The 21,015-nt window shown below is 44.3% G+C and overlaps 1 protein-coding gene across 9 annotated transcripts in view; it reads right to left on the reverse strand.

The window, feature by feature from the left end:
* Nucleotides 1–21,015, reverse strand: part of LOC138664846 (protein NDRG3-like) — a 60,815-nt gene that overhangs the window by 18,350 nt on the left and 21,450 nt on the right. For 2 of the 9 annotated variants that reach the window (XM_069751847.1, XM_069751845.1), the window contains exons 2-5: nucleotides 18,254–18,347; nucleotides 11,596–11,631; nucleotides 7,404–7,519; nucleotides 5,637–5,742 (exon numbers count right to left, since the gene is read on the reverse strand). In XM_069751847.1, coding sequence (XP_069607948.1) covers nucleotides 5,637–5,700 — 64 coding nt within the window. In that variant the 5' untranslated portion in view covers nucleotides 5,701–5,742; nucleotides 7,404–7,519; nucleotides 11,596–11,631; nucleotides 18,254–18,347. The remainder of the gene's footprint in view (nucleotides 1–5,636; nucleotides 5,743–7,403; nucleotides 7,520–11,595; nucleotides 11,632–18,253; nucleotides 18,348–21,015) is intronic. The other 7 variants (XM_069751842.1, XM_069751844.1, XM_069751843.1 and 4 more) reach the window with 4 other exon arrangements.

The raw sequence follows: 21,015 nt of genomic DNA on the forward strand, positions 1-21,015 counted from the left end.
GCATGTTCTGCTTCATGGACTAGAAACCTTCAGGCTATAGAAGCCATATGGTCCAAAGTTTTTACAGAAACCTAACTGCAAAAGTGACCATTTGCTCCAATTGCATGTATTTAAAGGGAACTTGTCACCCCCAAAATCGAAGATAAGCTAAGCTGACCAGCATCAAGGGCTTATCTACAGCATTCTGTAATGCTGTAGATAAACCCCCGATGTAAGATGAGAAAAAGGTTAGATTATACTCACCTGGAGAGGGGCGGTCCGATCCTGTGGGCGTCGCGGTCCAGGGCCTCCCATCTTCATAGGATGACGTCCTCTTGTCTTCACGCTGCGGCTCTGGCACAGGGATAATTGGTCTGCCCTGTTGAGGGCCTCTGACCTTTCCCGGCACTGCAGTACTTTGCTCTGCCCTCAACAGGGCAGACAAAGTACGCCTGTGCCGGAGCCACAGGGTGAAGACAAGAAGAAGACATCGTAAGATAGTAGGCCCTGGACTGCGATGCCCATTGGACTGGACCGCCTCTTTCCGGTTACATCGGGGGCTTATCTACAGCATTACAGAATGCTGTAGATAAGCCCCTGATGCCGGCGGGCTTAGCTCATCTTCGATTTTGGGGGTGACCGGTTCCTTTTAAGCCCATCCATAACATGCCAAGAGCATAAGTTTTAAACCCTGAATGACTGGGAATTTTTTTTTTTTTTTTTTTTTTAAAAGCTTTAATTTTTTTTTTACCACTTCTCTCAAGATTCATACCCATTGACAACGCTCCGTGCACCATGCAGTGTACTAAAGAACAGATTGTAAGGGAAATCCATACAATTACTCCATCGTTTCTTGGGTTTTGTCTCTACAGCCTTCATCATTTAACAAAGGGCCTGGCAACATGATTCTTCAGGTCATAATGGGTATTGCCGATGCCAAACAAGGTTTTTTTACATTTAACTGATTGAGCCCTGTATCTTTGTTTTCTACAATGTAGAAAATTAATGCTCGTTTTATTACACTCAGATTAACATACTTTTATTTTTCAAATTTTGTTCTATACATACAGTGGATTTTTTGTAGGTAATTCAGAGACTTGTGTTAGTTTTATTTTCAAAGTTTAATGTATACTTCAAATAATTTCAAAGGTTCAAAGGAAGGAAATAAGCGGCACAGCCGTCCACTTTATGAATTATAATATAATATATACACACATATACACACCGACCCCCCTAATTTTGCCACAAAAAAACTGGGAAAACGTAATGACTCAAGTATAAGCCTAGGGTGGAAAATGCAGCAGCTACCGGTAAATGTCAAAAGTAAAAATAGATACCAATAAAAGTGAAATTAATTGAGACATCAGTAGGTTAAGAGTTTTTGAATATCCATATTTAATCAGGAGCCCCATATAATGCTCCATGAAGTTTATGACGGGCCCCATAAGATGCTGCATATTAAAATATGCCCCATGTAATGCTGCATAAAAGGTTAATAATGGCCCCATAAGATGCTCCATAAAGATATTTGCCCCATATAGTGCTGCACAAACGTTATGGCCCCATATGATGCTCCATACAGACACTTGCCCCATTTGCTGTTGCTGCAATAAAAAAAAATAAAAAATAAAATAAATCACATACTCACCTCTCCGTCCCTCAGGCCCCCGGCACTTTCAATATTCACATGCTCCTCGTTCCAGCGCCGCCCCATCAACAGAGTCTTCTGCACTGACGTTCAGGCAAAGGGCGAAAATTAACCACGCCATGGCGCCCTCTGACCTGAGCGTCACTGCAGAAGATGGAGCAGCGCCGGAACAAGGAGCAGGTGAATATCGCGCAGCGCTGCGCTCCCAGTTATACTCACCTGCTGAGTCCCTGGTGCTGCTTTTTCCTGTACTGAGCGGTCACAGTTACCGCTCATTGCAGTAATGAATATGCGGCTCCATCCCCTATTTGACGCCTGTCAAATACTCACCTGCTCCCAGCGCAGTCCCCGCATGTCTCACGGTCTCCCGGCATGGCAGCTTCTTCCCCTGTTCAGCTGTCACTGGTACCGCTCATTAAAGTTATGAATATGGACTCCACTCCCATAGGGGTGGAGCCGCATATTCATTACTGTAATGAGTGGTGCCACGTGACTGCTCACTACAGGAAGAAGCTGCCGCTCCCGCTGGAGATGTGGGATAAGCGAGGACCACGTCAGAAGCAGGTGATTATGTAATTCACCTTTCCGCGTTCCACCGCCGCCTCGTCTTCTGCGTCCTTGGCAGTGACTGTTCAGGTCAGAGGGCGCGATGACGTGTTAGTGTGCGCGCCACCCTCTGCCTGAACAGTCAGTGCGGAGAGATGGGACGCTGACGAGCAGAGACGAGAGGCGAGTATGTCCTTTTTTTGGGGCAGCAGCATTACATGTGGCACAATGCTATATGGATCATCTATGGGGCCATAACTGCATGAAGCATTATATGGGGCCATAAAGAACTGCATGGAGCATTATATGGGGCTCCGGATTCAATATGGTTATTCAAAAACACAACCTACTGAACTAGCTGCTGCATTTTCCACCCTAGGCTTATACTCGAGTCAATAAGTTTTCCCAGTCTTTTGTTGCAAAATTAGGGTGGGTTCGGCTTATACTCGAGAGTATGAAAATATATGCCGCATATACTAGAGTATAAGCCGACCCGAGTATAAGCCGACCCCCTAATTTTGCCACAAAAAAACTGGGAAAACTTGACTCGAGTAATGCAGCAGCTACCGATTAATGTCAAAAATAAAAATAGATACCAATAAAAAGTAAAATTAATTGAGACATCAGTAGGTTAAGTGTTTTTGAATATCCATATTGAATCAGGAGCCCCATATAATGCTCCATACAGTTCATGATGGGCCCATAAGATGCTCCATATAAAGCTGTGCCCCATATACAATGCTCTGCACCGTTCATTTTTGTCCCATAGCTGTGCCATATAGTGCTCTGCACCGTTCATTATTGCCCCATAGCTGTGCCCTATACAATGCACTGCACCGTTCATTATTGCCCCATAGCTGTGCCATATAGTGCTCTGCACCGGTCATTTTTGCCCCATAGCTGTGCCATATAGTGCTCTGCACCGGTCATTTTTGCCCCATAGCTGTGCCATATAGTGCTCTGCACCGTTCATTATTGCCCCATAGCTGTGCCCTATACAATGCACTGCACCGTTCATTATTGCCCCATAGCTGTGCCATATAGTGCTCTGCACCGGTCATTTTTGCCCCATAGCTGTGCCATATAGTGCTCTGCACCGGTCATTTTTGCCCCATAGCTGTGCCATATAGTGCTCTGCACCGGTCATTTTTGCCCCATAGCTGTGCCATATAGTGCTCTGCACCGGTCATTTTTGCCCCATAGATGCTCCATATAAAGCTGTGCCATTGCTGCTGCAATAAAAAAAAAAAAAAAGCCATACTCACCTCTCTTGCTTGCAGCTCCCAGCGTCCGGTCCCGGCGTCTCCCCACACTGACTGATCAGGCAGAGGGCGGCGCGCACACTATATGCGTCATCGCGCCCTCTGACCTGTACAGTCAGAGCAGAGAGACGCCGGGAAGATGGAGCGGCACCCGGCGTGTGGAATGGGGATAGGTGAATATGAGATACTTACCTGCTCCCGGCATCCCGCTCCTTCTCCCGGACAGCTGGTCTTAGGTGCCGCAGCCTCTTCCTCTATCAGCGGTCACCGTTACCGCTGATTAGAGAAATAAATATGCGGCTCCACCCCTATGGGAGTGGAGTCCATATTCATTTTTCTAATGAGCGGTCCCACGTGACCGCTGTACAGGGGAAGAACTGCAGCACCCGAAGACCGTGGGACGGCAGGGGGAGCGCCAGGATCGCCGGGACTAGGTAAGCATGCCTCAGCGCCCTCTCCCCCTCATCCGCCGACCCTGCCACCCACCGTGACTCGAGTATAAGCCGAGAGGGGCACTTTCAGCCCAAAAATTTGGGCTGAAAATCTTGGCTTCGACTCGAGTATATACGGTATATATATATATATTTTACACACAGCTAATATATTCAATATAATGAATTGCTTAAAATGTCCGCCACAAACCAGACAGTTCTTTGGGACTTTCCAAGATGAAAAGTGGAACACCACGAGATGTGCCGAGTGTAGGTCTCAATTTTTCACTTACGGTAATTGCAGAAAAGGAGACAGTTACACTTTAGTTGCTTAATCAGCATTTATATATGCATTAATCAGAATATTCAATATATGTTTAGATAACCAATAACAGAGGAGCTTGAAAATATGGTAACTAACCACACCCCTTTGTATATGCAATTATAAAAACATGTACAGTATGTACAATAAACCATCAGGTTTTGATGGAATGTTATTCTGTCACCTCGGTGTAGTGTCATCCTTGAGTGCTGAAGATACTCCCTAATTGGGAAAGGCTGCAGCACACAGGGATAGATTTATTTTAACCAAATTTCCATAACATACTTTATTCAAGATTCATTAAAAACGTTGAATAAAAAAAAAAAAAAAAAAAAAAAAAAAAAAAAAACCAGTTAAGAGCGAGCGAATATACTCATTACTTGAGATTTCTCCAGCACGCTCGGGGGTCCTCAGAGTATTTTTTTAGTGCTCAGAGTTTTACATTTTTCTGGCCGCAGCTGAATGATTTACATCTGTTAGCCAGCATAAGTACATGTGGGGGTTGCCTGGTTGCTAGGGAATCCCCACATGTACTTATGCTGGCTAACAGATGTAAATCGTTCAGCTGCGGCAAGCAAAATTAATACTCCGAGCACAAAAAAAAAAAAATAAAAAAAATCAGAGGACCCCTGAGCGTGCTCAGGAAGTCACGAGTAACGAGTATATTCACTCATCACTAACAACTGATGTGTTTCTGACGTCCAAGCGCCCTTAGTCATAGGATGTGATCCAATGACTAAGGGCGCTTGGACGCCACAAACGCATCAGATTTTTATCCATTTTTTTGGATTCCATGTTTTTAATGAACCTTGAATAATTATGAACTAAAAATTTTGTACATATTGTGGACGTATGTGCTGCTCATTTCCTTCCTTTGAACCCTTGGCTGAGCTCCACCAGCAGGAGCGGCACCCGACAGATTTCAGCCGCCAATATCGGATGACATGGCGTCGTGAGCCTCAAAAATCCCCCCTCTCCCCAAGTTTCAAATAATGTCATAGCATGATTGCACATCCATAAACCTCCTGATACTTTTTTTGTTTGCTTTTTAATTGTAATAAAGGGAGGATTGATTTTTTTTTTTTTTACAATTCAGAGTACACTTCGGGACTTCTATTTGATTACATGTGCTATATAAAAATAAATAAATAATAAATAACCACAGCAGAGCAGTATATATTGAAAAGAACTATAAAGTCAACCCACAGGCCTATAGGGGTCTATCAGGCTTCCATGTCAACCCATTAGGTTACCACAATCAAATGCTCATTGGATGGGGCCCTGGAATATTTATTTCAACAATGACAAGCAAACAGAGCCCACCTGCAGGATAACATTATGGTGGCTTAGTCTGTACACAAGATATAGCACACTGCTCTGCGGTCGTGTCACATGAGGACACTGAATATTCTGAAAGCCAATATAAGATCATAAAAACAGAAACTCACGGTTCAGGCCGATGTCATGGTAGGTAAGAATCACTGGTTTCTTGGCTCTTGGGGTGCCCCTCATGGTGACATGTAACACACCATAAGCAGTCTCAATGTCATGTTCCTACAACCCAGAAAATGCATGGTTGAAACAGGAAACATGTGCACTATATGCAGAGAACAAGGGGTTAATGATAAATGACAGGGGGTATAATTACACCTATTCCTCAATGTATGCAAATGTAAGAGCATTAACAGTCAGTGTCTACAAGAACTAGTTAACATAGGAAACCCTCCTCATCACAATTTAAGATCTCGAATCCTGAGCTTACCGATGGAACCAGAGAAAAATCTATGCGGTCTATATCCAAGTACGCCATAGGTAAAGTAGATGAGCGACAGGAACAACAAGATGTCCAAAAGCACATTAGCAATGTATGAGCAGAGTGGATTAGTGGCTGACTAAGTGGATTACAACTTGTAATAAGGAGGATTGGTGAGTGGAGACAAACATGAGGCATTATCCATAGCTCATGGCATTGACCCTGTGTAAGCATGGTAAGAACACTCCCGTATGTTTTCAGTCACTAGAACACAGGTCTCTTCTGCGCATCTCCATTTACAGAACTACAACTCCCAGCACAGCGGACAGATGCCATGTCTGCTGTCCTGTCATTCAGGAGTAAATATATATAAAAAAAAAAAAGCCATCTGGCACAGAATACACATTGTCAGACAATACCTGCTGTCCATAAGATGACATACAGCCCTTTCATCTTAGTTATCAGATGTACTTCAGAAAGACAGCTTTAGGTGTGAGATTTCAAGTGTGGACTAGAACTAAAGTAAGTCACAGGCCCCCCTTATTCATCATGCTCTTAGGGGTTTTTCCAGAGTAGTTTGGTTTGTGGTTTTATGCCATTTTATTTATTTTTTACAGCTTTTGCAAGATTTCCAAGCCTTTATTCAATATTCATTATTTAAGGTTTAAATGTCAATATGCTCATGGTCTTTAATTATCCAAAACGCTCCTGGCAAAATTTTTTTTTTTTTTTGAGAAATACAGACATACACGTTTGCAGTCTTTGGCAAATTTGTCATTTTGAGAAATCTCCATGAATATTTGGATAAAGACCACAAGCACATTGACACCAACCCAAACAATGAGGATATAATAAAGGCTTGAAAATCTTGCAAAGGCGGTAAGATTAGGGCAAGCCTTGTAAAAACAAACTACAAAAATATACCACACTTAAAGAGTATGATGAATAAGCTTTACAGTTTTTCTAGTCCTTATAGTTGACCCATGAAATCTCTTGAACGCCTAAAGCGGAGACTGATAACTAGGATGAATGGATTGCATGTAATCTTGTGGACACCAAGTATTCTCTGGCAGATGATTTCTACTTCAAAAAAATTTCACTGAAACAGGAAAAGAAAATTAACAATATCACTGAGAGAAAAAAAAAAAAAAAAAAAAGCCATACTTGCAATACCATTCTCAGACAAATTCACAGACAGGATGTAGTGGGTTTATCTTGGGGGACCTGCTGCATCCGGTTTGTGCATTTGTGTCTGGACACGGTATTGCTAGTATGGCTGTTTTTTGGCCTTCTACTTAATCCTAAATGAGTGAGGACAGTAAAGATGGCATCAGATCTAGAACCAGTCTGCCAAAGCCTTGAGCCACTGTTTTACTAAATTGTACAACACAATAAGATCCAGTCGGCCAACAAGGCTTACCACGTGGAGTACAGCCTCATTTAGCTCAGGATTGTGACTGACCTGCTCTACTAATCGTCTGCACAGGTACCAACCAGCCTGCTCTTTGGATCAATAGATTGTTGATATAAGGGTGTGCTTGGGAGCTACATTGGGGAAGAGTTAATTTTATACACCAGCTGTGTTGAGAAGAAAAAAAAAACAAAAAAAAAAAAAAAACACATTGTATGATTACATAATTAACATTTTATTGCACAAGAAGTATTTGTTTTAATTGAGAAACAAGTTACGGTACTATTTGGTACAGAATCCTGTGTTTGTCAAGAATTACTGGAGACGTCTGACCTATAATTGCAAAGTTTGCACACACTGCAGCAGGGAATCTTGGCCCACTCCTACATACAGATCTTCTCCATTTTGCCCAGGGACAGTCCTGAAAGATCTGGAGTTTCAGCTCCCACCAAAGATTACTTATTGGGTTCAGGTCTGGAGACTGGCTAGCCCACTCCACATGACCTTGAAATGCATCTAATGGAGTCACTCCTTAGTTGCCTAGGCTGTGCAGTTTGGGCCATAGTTGCGGCACCCCAGGTCGCCGGGGCGACCCATTTTGGTGTTACGAACAGGATGGACCAACCATGAAAATTAGGTCATGTGCGCCTACTAAAAGACTGTGCCTGAACTGTATTTTATTGTGGGACTGTGTGACCGCAAAAGACTGCCGAAATTGCTGCCAAAACAGCACCATGTGGAGTGCAGGAGGAGTGGGGCGTGTCATCGTGGGCGTAGCCTGGAAAAACTGCACGAAAATGGAAGCCGGCCCTCAAATATTACTATGTCAAAGAAGATCTGCCCATCAACAAAAGGGATCTGCCTCCTAGTCTGGGATGGTGGAGGGAGAAGGAACCGCCCTCCAGAAGAGGAGGAGCAGAACCAACAGGAAGACGCCAAGGAGAACCTGATTGGCAAGATGGCGAGCGGAGGTCACCCGGAGGGGGAGGAAGCCTGCAGCTACCCGGCCAATCAGAGGAGCAAGGGCCCTGCATGAACCCGGAGGTTCTTGGTGCGGAGGTCAAGGAACTGTGTCCTCAGCTCCGGAGCTCGTGGTACTGCACAGCCGCCAGTGTCCAGGAACAGCAGCGCAGCCAGCCGTTGAAGCCTCAGCCAGCAGCGGAGACAGGCACTGACCCTGCCCCGGTAGCCAAGTACACCACCCTGCTAGTGGCCATAGATTCGCCACCGCCACCTGGCCAGGTGTGTAGCCGCCTAGAATGGGAAAGGCCCTGGGAGACCATGAAGACCTCCGACCCCGCACTGCAGCTGTGACAAAGACAGTCAGGCCGAAACGCGTAGCTCACTTCACACGTGCTATGGCACTGTCCCAGGAGTTTATCCTTTCCATTTTTAATATGTTGGATTAAAGTTTATACATTTTATCAAGAAGCTGGAACACTTTCTTTTCTTGTTATCTAAGAGACCCTATAAACAGGCTGAAGTCACCAGTCATACAGGTTTTGTCCTATCCTATACAGGAGAGCGAGAGCGCGAGTGAGCGCACATCTGTGAGGACCTTATTTGAAGCTTATGCAGTAAGGGACTACAGCACAAGGGAAGACTACTGATTTCCACCAGGACAAGGGGACTCTGGACTTTCCTCTGAACCGGCCAGACTTTGCCTGCCTGTGGATGCTGAAGTCTTTAGTAAAGGTAAAGAGATTGCAACCTTGTGTCCTTGTTCTTCACTGCACCATTCACCATCTAAATACTGGGAAGCCCTGGGGATATACTTAACCTGTGGGAAGGTATACCATCTAGCTGCCATAACACCCCAGCAGACCCCTTAAAGCAGCATCGGTCACCCTGATCAAATACCACAGGTGGCGTCACGAACAAACTTTATTCCCTTTAAAGATCTTTCCCTTTTATACGGACGTCCCAGGGCCATGGACCGGGTCGCAGCCACAGTGACATCCCCTGTGAACACCAGACCCGGTAGTCATGCTGGAAGACTCAGCCACGGCCTATCTTTCATACTACTGAAGGAAATGTCACAATAGGTTATCCCATCCATCCTGCTTTCAATACAGTGCAGTCGCCCTGCCCCCTTTGCAGACAAGCACCCCCAGAGTATGATATTGCCCTCCCCACCAAGCTTCACAGAGGTCTTGGGGTTGTATACATCCTTCCTCCACAGAGTGGAGTTGATAGCAAAATGTTATATTTTGGTCTCATCTGACCACCTGACATTCTCTCATGCCTCCTGGATCATCCAGATGGCCATTGGTAAACTTCAAACAGATCTGGACATGTGCTGGTGTGAGCAGGGGGACCTTGTGTCCTGCAGGATTTTAATCCATGATGGCGTAGTGTGTAACCGTAATGTTTGAGACTGTGGTCCCATCTCTCTTCAGGTCATTGACCATGTCCTCCCATGTAGATCTGGGCTGATTCCTGACCTCTCAGAATCATCCTTACCCCATGAGGCAAGATCTTACATGGGGCCCCAGACCTAGGAAAATTTACATTTTAGGCTTCTTCCATTTTCTATATAATTGCGCCAACAGTTGCTTCCTTCTCACCAAGCTGCTTGCCTATTGACCATCCCAGCCTTGTGCAGGTCATCAATGTTGTCTCGTGTCCTTACATAGCCATTTGGTCTTGACCATGGTGGAGTTTGGTGCGATTGTGTGGACAGATTTCTTTTATACAGGTAAATTCAAACAGGTGCAATTAATACAGGTAATCAATGCAGACCAGGAGGGCTTCTTAGAGAAAAAAAAAACAAACAAAAACAGGTCTGTGAACCAGAGTTCTTGCTGGTTGGGAGGTGATCAAATACTTAATTCATGCAATAAAATGCAATTTGAATGTTATACAATTTATTTATTTTAAGATGTCTTACAATTGAAATGTACCCACGATAAAAATTAGACCTCTATTCTTTGTGGGTGGGAAAAAGTGTATAAAAAAAAATAAATAAAAATGTTCAAATACTCATTTTTCCCCCCACTGAAAAAGTAGATCAGATTAACCCATGATGCTCATTGGTTCTGCTTTAACCTCATCCTGGATACGGTAAGGAAACACGGCACTCAGTAGATATGAGGGTTGGCGGTGCTCAAGTAGGGTGTCCACCCCGTATATTAAAGATGAATGAAACTTGGCACTCAATTTTTGAGAAGAAAAGCTTCTTAGTTTATTGATGCATCCAGACCAACAAAACCGCTAAACGTTTTCGGTCCACACCGGACCTTCGTCAGAGCGTTTCTTAGACATTGACTGGATGAGGAAGCTAATGAGCGTCAGCCAGAGCACGGGATATAGGAGCTGCAGTCTGCTGCAGGATCACAAAGGAAGGTGAAGCGCCAGAGGAGAGGCACAAAGCCTGGAGGGAGTAACGGCGCTGGATCCTGAGCGCTAGTAGTGCAGAGCAGAGGAGAGCGACCCCTCTGCTCTGCACTACTAGCGCTCAGGATCCAGCGCCGTTACTCCCTCCAGGCTTTGTGCCTCTCCTCTGGCGCTTCACCTTCCTTTGTGATCCTGCAGCAGACTGCAGCTCCTATATCCCGTGCTCTGGCTGACGCTCATTAGCTTCCTCATCCAGTCAATGTCTAAGAAACGCTCTGACGAAGGTCCGGTGTGGACCGAAAACGTTTAGCGGTTTTGTTGGTCTGGATGCATCAATAAACTAAGAAGCTTTTCTTAACCTCATCCTGCCCACATCACATGAGAGGCCAAAGGCTTTGTTTGTGCCAGGATTTAGGTGCTTCCTAACCATGTATTAATGGCAGGATCAGAACTCACGTTATCAGCCACTGAAAAACCCTGAACACAGCGCTCATATTAAGTGCCATGTTGCCAAATTCAGAAGCTGTTGCTCCTGCATTCAGGCGGTTGCTAGGTAACAAGATGTCAATGACATCACAGGATTCCCTAGGCAGACATACTCAGAAGCATACAAAAGGGATCCAAGTGTGGGCACAGGTCACAGACAACCATGAGCAAATGGACCGTGATCTACGGTACTTAGGGGACAGCAGCACATTTCTGTATTTTTCATGAAAGCCAGGTGCTCAGACATTAACACCCCCCAAACAAAAAACTAATCAGAGTATATTCCAGTGTAATCAACAATTTAGAGGTGCTGGCATCACAACATCCAGTCCACAAATATTGATGTCAACTACTATGATGAACAGATCTCTTCCTATACATATCACCCAGTATTCCAAAAATGGCAAAGACGATGTCCTACCTGTCCATCAAAATCTTCAAAGCTCCGGCCTGTTGTCTAAGGAAAAATTATCCAGAAAAAAAAAAAAAAAAAAAAAAAAAAGTTAATTTAAACAAAACCACACATTTAAACAAAATATTTTACACAAAGTAAACCTAGAAAATCAAGGAATAGGGTCTCTTCCTTTGGGTTTGATTTCTCACCATTGCCAGGTTTTCTCCTTGCCAACAGTTCTTGCTCACATTCAGAGGTTAAAACCCTCTACTTAATGGCTGTGTTCACCCTCTATGTCTAAGGGTATGTGCACACGTCTGGATTTTTAGCGTTTTTTTTGCGGAATTTCGCAATAAAACGCTATAAATCCAGTAAAAAGACGCTAACATTATGCATCCTATCTTTTAGAATGCATTCCGCATTTTTTGTGCATATGTTAGCGTTTTTTTCCGCAAAAACGCATTCCGCAAAAAGAACGGACATGCTCATTTTTTTTGCGGATTCCATATCAAAAAGGACATTCCTGAAAAACAAAACCGCAAAAAATCCGCGCAAAAAACGCGCAAATTCCGCGAGAAATCTGTGCGAAAAAAGACGCGGATTTCTGGCAGAATTCTCAGGATTTTGTCAGGAAAAAACCTGACGTGTGCACATACCCTAAGGCCGGTTTCACACGTCAGTGGCTCCGGTACGTGAGGTGACAGTTTCCTCATGTACTGGAGACCCTGACTCACGTAGACACATTTAACCCTGCTGTTCTGTTCGGTCTGGGGAGACCTATTTTGAACTTTGGTATTTTTTGGGGTGTTCAAGATGCGGTTCTGAAACTTGTGGTTGATTGACTTAAATGAGGATGGGTCGGTCGGCCACGGGTTTCAGAGCCGCATCTTGAATATTTTAAAGAATATTGAAGTTCAAAGTCGGTCATTTTTGACCAACAGAACAGCAGGGTTAAATCAATGTGTCTCTGCACATGTCAGCGTGTTTTCACGGACCGTGTGTCCGTGTGCAAAACACGGAGACATGTCAGTGTTTGTGGAAGCGCACGGATTACACGGACCCATTAAAGTCAATGGATCCGTGTAAAACACGTACCGCACACGGACGCTGTCCGTGTGCAGTCCGTGTGCTGTGCAGGAGACAGCGCTACAGTAAGCACTGTCCCCCAGCGTGGTGCTGAAGCCACCATTCATATCTTCTCTCCAGCAGCGTTCGCTAGAGAGAAGATATGAAAAATCCTTTTTTTTTGTGTTTAAAATTAAGATCCCTGCCCCCACCCCCTCCCACCCTTTGTGCGCCCACCCGTTGTTCATAAAATACTCACCCGGCTCCCTCGCAGCGTCCTCTCAGCGCCAGCTTCTCCTGTATGAGCAGTCACGTGGTGCTGCCGATTACAGTCATGAATATGCGGCTCCACCTCCCATAGGGGTGGAGCTGCATATTCATGACTAATGGGCAGCACCACGTGACCGCTCATACAGGAGAAGGTGCGGTGCGGAGAGGACGCTTCGAGGGAGCCGGGTGAGTACTTTAGTAACAGCGGGCGGGTGCACAGGTGGTGGGAGGGGGGTGGTCACAGGGATCTTTATTTTAAACACGAAAAAAAAAAAAGGATTTTTCATATCTTTTCTCTAGCGAACGCTGCTGGAGAGAAGATATGAATGGCGGATTCAGCACCAGATGCAGGGGACAGCGCTTATCTCTAACGTTGTCTCCTGCACGCTCCGTGTGGTACCCAGTCGGCACACGGCTGCTGCACGTGTGCCACACGAATGGCCTACGTGAGCTCACGGACACGGATAATTCCAGTACCGATTTTTTTGGTACCGGAATTATCTGGACGTGTGAGACTGGCCTGAGGTCTTCACTTACCTGCGACTAGGCTCTCCACTGCCAAATCTGTTTTTTTGGAATACATTGGGGAATAGGGCATAGGCACACTGTTTAATTTTCCATTTTGAAGGAAAGCACAGCCCAATACATCTTACCATGAAGAAATACAAAGGAAGAGAAAAACACAATAGTGTCTTATCTGGTTCAAGTGGATAAAAAAAAAAAAAAAAAAAAAAATTATGCCAATCTAATGTTGTGATCACACAGTCTCAGCACATAAATGGGTCCAGGGACAAAACTATGGCAAGGAAAAAGTGGAAAAATCCATGCTCTTGCTGTATGGTAACTCCAGGTACACCCCAAGATAAAGTGCGGCTTGTTTCATCCATGCGCCGGTGTACAATACTTCAGGACTAAAATAAAAAAGTGTCACCAAAAGAAAGTCATGATGTATCAGTTCATCTTGGGCATTTTGGTATTACAAAACAGATTAAAGAAATAATGGTGCCAACAAAGAAAAAAAAAAATGCATCATTGCATATTAAGATTGTGAGCCCTCGCGGGCAGGGTCCTCTCCTCCTGTACCAGTTGTGACTTGTATTGTTCAAGATTATTGTACTTGTTTTATTATGTATACCCCTCCTCACATGTAAAGTGCCATGGAATAATTGGCGCTATAATAAATAATAATAATAATAATAATAATAAAAATAAAGTTAAAAAAAAAAGTTAAGCATGTTTGTAGATTTAATTTAAAATAGTGTAAAAATATCAGCTTCCCCCCCAGCAATTTCTAATGGATTGCTTTCTAGTATGTCACGCCATGTTTTTTTTTCACTTTTACATTTTCACATTTAGGCTGTGTGCACACGTTGCGGTTTTTCCCGATAAAACGCTATAAAACCACAAAAAAAAAAAAAAAGCATACAATAAGCATCCCATCATGTAGAATGAATTCCGCATGTTTTGTGCACATGATGCGTTTTTTTTTTCCCGCGAAAAAAACGCATCGTGGTAAAAACCGCATCATGTTCATTAATTTTGCGTTTTTTTTTTTCCGGATTTCCCCACTACAAAATGCATTGGGAAGTGTCCGGGGAAAAAACTCGGCAAAAACGCAGCAAAAACACATGCGGTTTTCTTGCAGAAAATGTCCGGTTTTTCTCAGGAATTTTCTGCGAGAAATCCTGAACGTGTGCACATAGCCTTAATATTTTAATGTGAGAATACATCCAAATAATTTTGATCACTGCAATTTTATTTGGGCTCTTCATCTATCTCTATCCCCTTGGGTTCCGTCTCTTCTGTGCCACTTGACGTCACATTAAAAATTTTAAGGTAAATAAACCACCACAGTTGACAAACATTTTTATTTTTCCAATTTTAATGAATTTCATTTTGTGATTAAAATACAGTTCTACATTAACCTTTATCATAATTTCTTCTTCTGCAATCTTTATGTAACAAAAGGCCCAAGATGAAGCCTTGACACTTTTTTTTTTTTAAATCTCACATCTATATATCTGTAACCTGCAGTTGTTTTGTCCTGAAGCAGTATGGGACTTTGTTCCTCCCACCCCCCTTTCGTCTAGGAGTTTCAAAAAAACAAAACAAAAAAAAAAAAACAACACCTTGTCATAGTGTGTGCGCCTGAATTTATTACCATCCAGGAGCATGGCTTTTTCCCACTTTTTGACCATGAAGGACCTGGAGGTCCTTACAATATGATGGTCTAGGAAACATCCATCAGACTACAGAGGAAGATGTGTCTGCAGGGAATAGAGCAGGAGATTGCCTAGACCTGTGGCTATACCTCTAGGATACTACTCAGCATGTATTTGTGGTACAATAGTAGTCACAGTGCATGGGATCAGTGTCAGCTGCCAGCATGTAGTGGATGCATTCTGCAGTCATGGAAGGGACATTTAATTTTTATTCCTGACAAGACCTTTTGGCCACCAAATTGTAAAATCTAAATAATGCGCACAATATAATTCTAGTAGAATAGGTTTTCAATCAGGACTGCATGATCTTTAACCAGCCATTATCTGATTCACAAAAGTCTTGTTTTTGTCACAGGTGACCCCATGATCTTGATCAGAGGTGATCGGCAGGGCCAGTAAGCACCTTTAGAGGTCTCCATTTGTGATCCACATACAGTGCTCTCCATGTGCAAGGTCCATTTCATTTGTCATTCGCTCTGCTATATATTCTTTTCCATTACAGTGGGTGCAAGCAGCCATTTCACCGTTACATGATGAGCTATAGATCACGGGATTAGTGTGAACAGATCTATGACTAGGTAACAAGACGTCACTGGTCATCAGCTGACATGTGCCATCTGCATATTAAGACATTAAGAAATGGCTTAAAAGGAAACATACCAGCATAGTGGGTTGTCCGGGGAAGTGGCCACACACTGCAGCACAACATGTCATTTGGGCAGTTTACAGAACACCATTCACATTTGACAGAACAGGGAGCTGACAGCAGGTTTGTCCATGTGCGTTCATTCAGTTCCTTGAAAATATATCCTTCAGCCCACTGACTGCTCCTTTTAGGCCATGCAATGCTCCCTTGGAAATCTAATATGTAATAGATTCTTAACAGAGGCCAAGTCTGGGACACCAGTGTCCCCTACTGCAGGTAGCCATCTTAAAGTCAACAGCAGCCATTTAAAGACCTGAATTTCACTACATGATTTTGAGCACTTTGTGCCGTCCACAAGGAGAAACTTTAAAAAGTCGTTTTCCACTACTGAACAACCCCTTCTTAAACTATATGGTCAGCCCCAATAATAAAGCCTATACTACCCTCCTGTGGCGGCTCCATTCCAGCTGTGTTGGCACTCGCAGTCCCGGGGCTGCGATGCGGTGGAAAGTCTCCCCCTTCATGTTCAGTTTGTCTGAAGGCGAAGTCCGGGGTGAGCCGATCCCTGGCTTCCTCTTCATGTTCAGTTTGTTTGAAGGCAGAGAAAGGGTCTCCAGCGCTGATTGGGGTTGGCATCACATGTCACAACACTGCATCACAGCCCCTGGAAGAGCGCCGACACTGGAGGAGAGTATAAGCTTTATTATTTTATCAGGGCTGAACATTTAAATTAAGAAGGGGTTGTGCTAGTAGTGGACAACCCCTTAGACATCCTATCACTGGCCTCAGACAGCCATTTCTGCTTTTTTCTCCTATTTGGGCAAAAGAAGCCAAACCAGAAACTCAATTTACAATGTTTCTGGGTTTTATTTTACCATCATGTGGCAAGACTTGTCAAGAGTCAATACTGACATAGAATTGCTACCTCCAGTAGGTGGCACTAGAGCCCCTGTCTCTAAAGGCCAAGTGAATATACACTGCAACAAAGGGGCAACAAAGGGGCAACGTTCCTCCTCCTGCAGAGTGACAAGCCAGGCCGGGCATGTCAGAGTCAGGACACTTCTATGCCGTGCATGCTCCTCTGGGAAATTAAATATGCAAACTGCCTCTTCAGAGAGGAAGAGGGCAAGAAATCTAGTGGAAACATCAAACCGGAGAAACCGATGTGTTATTCTGCACTGCTAAGGGAAAAGAAGCCAATCCAATTTCAGGTAGTTTTATTAGTTAACGCATTTTGAAGTATGTAACTTTCATCAGGACAAACCACATGCATATCTTTCTATATTGTTGCTCAGATAGGACCCTATTTGCTGGACCTATTGGAAGTGGCAATTCTAAAAGTCAATGTCACCTATTGGAACTAGTAATCAAAATGGACTTCGGATTGCCGCTTCCAATATGTGCCTCTAGAGTTCTAGTCTTCTTCCTCTCCAAAAAAAGCGCTATTTGCATGTACACGACAAGACAGGATATTTTTCTCTTCATCAGCAGGAAGATCACTGAACAGAGTGCCCAAGAAACACAGTTTCAGATGGCTGCTGAAATCAGTCTGCAGGTGGCGCAGAGTCTGCGAGCTCCAGAGAGAAGAAGACAGTGCCAATGTGCGGACAGCCACAGCAAGGCTCAGCACATTATAAGGGAAGGGAGGAGGCAGAGCAGAGGACAAAGAAGAACACTAGATGCCCTGATGTACAGCGAGCAATGATCAATATGAACAAAACTGTGCTTGTTCAGTCCGGCGTGCCATGACCAAACCTGCACAAGGGAGAAAAAAAAAAAAAAAAAGACTGTCCTTGGTACGGAAGAAATCAGTATGTACGAGAAGGAACTCCTTTCCATAAAAATCTTCATGTGTCCACAGCTCCTATGTAGACCCGAGTCTCTACATGGCAACAGGTAATAAACAGTCTGGGGGCAATTCATTGAGGAGCATACAACAAATCTGGTTTTAAACACCTTAAGTCACAACATTTTGGCACACCAGCCCTAGCCAGTATAGGTGTATCAGGGACAGGACATAGCATGGTCTCGTCCAACCATCAAATTCAATAAAAGCACGTGCCAGTCTTCATGAAACGCTCCCTGGAGTACACTAGCCTGATTAACCAACACATCCAAGACCCAGTGGGCACCATCGCCAGAAGTTGGGCTCACTTTAGTGGCATAAATGAGGATTATTTGACTGGCGGGCGTGACCACACCCCATACATGCCAAGTACATGCTGGCGTAGCAATGCCAAAAGTTGATTTTTACGCAAAAACTGACAAGTTGACCAAAAACATTGCAATTTAATGTGTTTATGCCAGATTTCTGGTGCAAGCACCTTAAATCTTCCAGATGGAAAGAATAGCACTACAGAATAGATCACCATTATAGACAACTTACAAAGCTGCTTGTCCACCCATTTTAGACACCGGATAAAACAAGTGTTGTGAAGGTGGACATGGCACAAGACTAGATAAAAGGCCTGGCTTCTCCTACCTTGTCTGTAAGGAGAGGCTTTATCTCCGTCAGCTGGACATCTTGCAGTTCATCCATTTTTAAAGTTCAGTAACTGAAGACAAGCAGAAGACTCCTGTTACAAGGAAAAATCATTACAAGATTAGGGCTCACTCAACATCTAGACTTCTCTATCCCAGGTAGTCAGTATGTGGTCTACCAGCAGCATACACCAGTGGATGCCAGGAAATTCATATTTTCCAACCAGTGGCCCATTAGTAGAAATTAGAAAATCCCACCATTATTGCCCCCATTAAACTGCCCCACAAGACTGATTAATTTCTTCATATACCTGTATAGTCAGCTAAAGCACCACTTCATCTTTGTTTTCATACCGATGGAGTGGTATCGCCAATGTAATTTCCCTGCCGCTAGTATTATACTCACCAAAACACACTTCTGTTAGTAGTGTTGAGCATTCCGATACAGCGAATATCGGCCAATACCGAGTTCCGATACTTTTGCAATATCGGATACCGGAATCGGAAGTTCCTATAGTGCAATGAGCCAGTTGAGGATCCTAAGAAGTGTGGGCACATCCTGTTAGGCATGTTAACTAATGGCATGGCTGTGATTGGCTGCTGAAATTATGTCACACATGATGCGCTATAATGGAGTGTGGGCGGTGCGTGGGCGGAGACTGCGTGTGCCAGAGGGGGAAAGCTGGCGGCCGGGGCCAATATTTGTAGCCTGGGAAGGGGGTAATACCCGTGGCCCCTCCCAGGCTATGAATATCAGCCCGCAGCTGTATGCGTAGCCTTTACTGGCTATTAAAATAGGGGGACCCCAAAAAGTGACGTGGGGTCCCCCTATATTTTATAGCCAGCAAGGCTACACATACAGCTGCGGGCTAATATTCATAGCCTAGAGAGGGGCCATGGATATTGCCCCCCCCCCCCAGCTACAAATACCAATCTGCAGCTGCCCCAGAAATGGCGCATCTGTAAGATGTGCCAATTCCGGCACTTAGACCCTCTCTTCCCACTCCTATGTAGCGGTGGGATATGGGGTAATAAGGGGTTAATGTCACCTTGCTATTGTAAGGTGACATTAAGCTGGGTTAATGGAGAGGCAACAATAAGACGCCTATCCATTATTAATCCTACAGTAGTGAAGGTTAAAATAAAAGACACAGCCAGAAAAGTATTTTAATATTCTTAATTTAACCATACTTCAGCGCATGCAGAAAACTTAAAATAAACCGTACACTACCAGTCAGCCGTAGTCCAATTAATAACGAGTGTCCCACGACGATCTCTCCTATAGAACAGTGACATTGGGTGATGTCATTGCTTTATAGGACCCTCAGTGACAGTGATAGGAGACAATTGCTCCTGCAGTGCATCACTGAGAGGTTACTATAATTGACTGATCTCACTTTATGGCAAAAGTTGCGTGGGAACTTTCTCACACAGCAATGCCATAAGTGAGACTAGGGACTATTTTTTTTACAGCGGCAGAGGAATACAGTGCAGAAGGATACCTTCCACCCGTCATTGTATTCCTGGAGCCCGTAGAGAAGGGTCGCATCAGCTGATGCTGCCATTCTCCACGGGAGATCGTCGTGGGACACTCGTAGATTTCTGCGGATCAGGAAGTATATTGGTTGTTTGCTATTTTAGTATTTTTTACAGATGACACTGGCTTCGGGGATCAAAGTGACAAGTGATGGTGAGTATGTAATGTAGGTAGAATTAATGTAGGTAGGTAGTCTGTAGGTATGATGGATGGATGGTGTTTTTTTTTGTTTTTTACATTCAACACAGCCGGATGATGGGACTACTACTGTCCCATCATTGGCTAATGTGTCAATCACTGTTATTGTATCAGGCATTGCCAGATGGGACTTTCAGTCCCATCGGACGATGCCTGCACACAGACAGACCCCGCCCACCTGCACACACAACACACAGACATGCACAGTCTCTGCCCACTCTCCCTCCCCCCGAACTGGATGTACAAGGAAAGAAAGGGTTTATTTTGATTCCGATATTTGTGTCCCATTGACTTGCAATGGTGTCCGGTATCGGAATCGGCGATACGATATTTTTGGGGTATCGATCCGATCCAATATTTCCGGAAATCGGAAGGTATCGCTCAACACTAGTTATTAGCGCTGATCCAGTCTTCTGCAGGTTGTGACCTGCCAGATCTCCAGTGCTTGCTGGGCGAGCTGGAGGTCAGTGTAAGGCTGGGTGCACACAATCCAGAAGCAGCAGCAGCAGGTCTGCTACATCCAAAGTGCTACAGTCCATTGAACGCAGGTGAATCCACATGTGTTCATTGAACATTGCAGAATCACTGTGTCCAATACATTCTATGGGCGACATTTATCTTGGAGGCTAGTGTCTCCACAAGATAAATAGACATGCTACGTTCTGGAAAGACGCACAGCATGATGATCTCCACAGGTGATCCACGGACATCTGGACGCATAATGAGCATGGGAGTTCTTGAAATCCCATTCACTATGCTGAAACATCTGGCTGCTGCAGGTTGGACAATGCACAAGTACACAGCGTCCAAACCACAGTTTACTGACCGTGTGCAGATAGCCCAAGTTTATGAGCGCAACAATGAGGTTCTGTAACCTCTAATCAGAAGGTGCAGTCACAAGATTCAGGATCAGGACTAGAGTGACCCCAGAAGGAGCATAAGACAGCAAGTGGCAAGTGTAACACTAGTGGCAGGGAACATTAATTTGCGCTTCCGCCCAAGCACTGAAAACAAAACCTACTGAAGTG

The sequence above is a fragment of the Ranitomeya imitator genome, chromosome 2 (genome assembly GCF_032444005.1).
Source record: "Ranitomeya imitator isolate aRanImi1 chromosome 2, aRanImi1.pri, whole genome shotgun sequence".
Classification (NCBI taxonomy): Eukaryota; Metazoa; Chordata; class Amphibia; order Anura; family Dendrobatidae; genus Ranitomeya; species Ranitomeya imitator.